At 33.3% G+C, this 3,307-nt stretch overlaps 1 protein-coding gene across 1 annotated transcript; it reads left to right on the top strand.

Moving 5' to 3' along the window:
• The first annotated feature begins 556 nt into the window (after positions 1 to 556).
• Positions 557 to 2,800, top strand: LOC105777996 (pirin-like protein). The gene is made up of 7 exons (XM_012601539.2): positions 557 to 759; positions 846 to 895; positions 999 to 1,037; positions 1,111 to 1,139; positions 1,236 to 1,298; positions 1,382 to 1,485; positions 1,961 to 2,800. Exons 1-7 carry the CDS (start codon positions 656 to 658, stop codon positions 2,442 to 2,444), a joined length of 873 nt encoding a protein of 290 aa, XP_012456993.1. The 5' UTR covers positions 557 to 655; the 3' UTR covers positions 2,445 to 2,800.
• Positions 2,801 to 3,307: the final 507 nt, after the last annotated feature.

A 3,307-nucleotide genomic window follows, 5' to 3' on the forward strand; every position in this document is an offset into this window, starting at 1 on the left:
TAAGAAAGAAAAAAAAAGTCAAAATGATAAGGTTTTGTTTTTATAAACAAATACAGCGCAATGCATAGGTATGAAAGATGTCATTCAATTATTATTATTATAAAGTGAAAAGGATGAGTCCTTTTTCGGCTTATGTGTTTTTGGCAAATATACCATCAAAACCCTAAATTATATCATCTTATTCAATTTTCATCCAATTCTATATCTTATGGTAAAATCTAAAAAGTTTTCTAATTTTCAAATTGGATTGAAATGATATCCAAGTAATTAATTTATTTTGTGTATATTGATACTATTTTAGTGGAGTAAATCAGTAATAAAACTAATCCAAATTCAATCATATATATAAAAAAGATCTAGACAGAAAGATGATGACAAAAGCTTGACATCATGATGATGATTGGTCCAAGGATGGAATGAATGGGTCCCAATGCAAATGTTTCCCCACGCCTCCCTTTCTGTCAGAACCTCCAACCAACCCCATTTTTAACTCTTTCCCTCCTCTTTTTGGGTCTCAATCTCCCAGTTTCACTACTTATATATAAACCCCCCAACATCATTCAAACACATAAACAGAGAGATTGATTGCTTACACAGCAACTCATTCATTGCAGACATCCGCAGAATCATTGTTTAGAAAATAAAAAGAACAATCATGTCTGAAACCTCTTTCGCTCGACCAAGATTGGTCACTAAGAAGTTTCTTCCCAAGCATCAACGCGAGGGTGACGGTGCTGTTGTCCGCAGATGCATTGGAAGGTTTCTTGATTTTTTTTTTCTTTCTCTTTGCCTTTCTGGGTTTTTATCCTTATTTTTCAAATTTGATTCTTTGTATATGATTTCAGGAGTGAATTGAAGACTTTGGATCCTTTCCTCATGATGGATGATTTTACAGGTATAGCTTCACTAGTGTCCGATATGAGAATACATATATATATATATATATATAAGTTCTCTTTTTTGAATTTATTGACCATTTTTGTTTTTATTGTTTGCAGTGTCTCCTCCGGCTGGATTTCCTGATCATCCTCACAGAGGTTCTTTGAAATTTCTTACCATAAATCTGTATCATATTCTTGTGAGGTAAATGTTGTTTGTGGTTTTTTACAGGGTTTGAAACAGTTACATACATGTTACAGGTAAATTTCTTGTTTCATTAATTTCTACAAAAACCACACAAATTGATACTTGAGAAACAACTGACATTTGGGGCCCTGTTTTTTTGTGGATATCAGGGAGGTATCACTCATCAAGATTTTGCAGGGCATAAAGGTACAATTCATACCGGTGATGTGCAGGTAATTATTTTCTCCTTTGAATGATTCAAATGACAGATCTGGTCAAATTTCTGGGTTTTTGATTTATTGGTTGAATGAAGCAGTGGATGACAGCAGGAAGAGGAATAATCCACTCTGAAATGCCTGCTGGAGAGGGTGTTCACAAGGGTTTGCAGCTTTGGATCAATCTCTCATCCCAAGACAAAATGTAAGAAACTTTAATTCGGATTTGACCTTCGCATTTGGGAGCCAATCTATAAATTTACTCTCTCTTTTTTTTCAACCAGCAAATTACCATTTGATTTTGAAGACCATTTTTATGAATAAAGTGAATCTCTTTCAAATATTTTCAGCTAATTAATATGTAATTTGTCTTCCTTGCTTTGACTGGTACATGATGTTTTTAGTTAATACAAATATTACTTGTATTTTATCTATTTATGTAGTTTATTGAACAATGGATTTTTAAAATAATTCAAGAGATAGATGACAAGTTTGCTTTTTCGGGAAAAGAAAAGGGACAAGTTTTCAAATTACCTGTTTTTATCTGCAAAAGTCATGAAAATTCATCACATCTTCTACAATATTTCCTGTTTAGCAAAATCCCATACTATTTCTATTCATATTTGAAAATACGTCAAACATGAATGTTGAACATGAATATTTTGAAAAAATCTTGCCAGGATTGAACCAAGGTATCAGGAGCTATTAAGTAAGGACATTCCAAGTGCAGAAGAAGAAGGTGTAGAAGTACGAGTGATCGCCGGGGAATCGATGGGAGTCCAATCTCCTGTCTACACCCGAACCCCGGCGATGTACTTGGATTTCAGTTTAAGGCCAAGTACACAAGTTCACCAGCACATCCCAGAATCATGGAATGCATTTGCATACGTAATTGAAGGTGAAGGAGTGTTTGGGTACCAAAACAATTCACCCATACCACCTAACCATATGGCAGTTTTGGGTCCAGGGAATGGTCTAAGTGTGTGGAACAGATCATCAAAGCCATTGAGATTTGTGCTCATTGCAGGTCAACCGTTGAATGAACCAGTGGTTCAGTATGGTCCTTTTGTGATGAACACACAAGCTGAGATTGATCAAACCATTGAAGACTATCACTACAGCAAAAATGGGTTTGAAATGGCTAAGCACTGGAGATCACATTGAGTGATGATACGATTTGAAAAGCCCTTTACCAACAATGACAGCATCCCCAAGGAATAAAAAAAGGGCACCCCATATATATATATATGTCATTCACTATCTCCATGATAGAGAGAGGTGAGATAGGAGAGCTGAAAAGGAAAGATTTCCTATTCATTGGAGCAAAAAAAAAAAAAGCTTCTAGAAGGTTCAAAGTGCAAGCTGGAGAAGTGTGTGCATATATAGTTCATCACTAAAAGTCATCATGATGATTTTATGGGGTCATCTTATCTTTAGTTTAATTATATTTTTCAACTAGATTTTTATTATCTTTTCCATTTTGTATTTTTTAAAAATATATATTATGTTTTTTTTTAAAACCCTTTTGGTATATATCTTATGTTTTTTTTTTCTCTGTTGGTGGATATTATGGTAGGGTTTTTTTCTTTTAAAAAACTTTTTTATATGTTGAATTGGATTCTTAATCATATCTATTGCACCAACAGATGACCCTTTCTTCACCTACAATCCAACTGCAAGATCCACTAAGAGGCCGAAGGGGGAAGAGAGTGATTGATTTTGTTTGGTCATGATTTTATTAAATTAAAATTTGAAAGTTAGTGACTGGACTAAATGTGTTCATGGGCTAAAATAGATTGGGTTCGGGTTGGACTTAATAAAAATTTAAGACCCGTTTGTTAGGTCTGAGTCTGGTCCAGATAAAAATGCTTAAAACCTAGTTTCAGCTTGGCCTATTTGTATTATTCTTTTATATAATTTTTTTAAAATTATATAATTCATTAAAAATACTAAAAATATTAAAATAAATATTTTCTAACAAATTGAAAATAAATTAAAAAAATATGTATACTTAAATAACACTGAGA

Source organism: Gossypium raimondii, chromosome 10 (assembly GCF_025698545.1).
Source record: "Gossypium raimondii isolate GPD5lz chromosome 10, ASM2569854v1, whole genome shotgun sequence".
Classification (NCBI taxonomy): Eukaryota; Viridiplantae; Streptophyta; class Magnoliopsida; order Malvales; family Malvaceae; genus Gossypium; species Gossypium raimondii.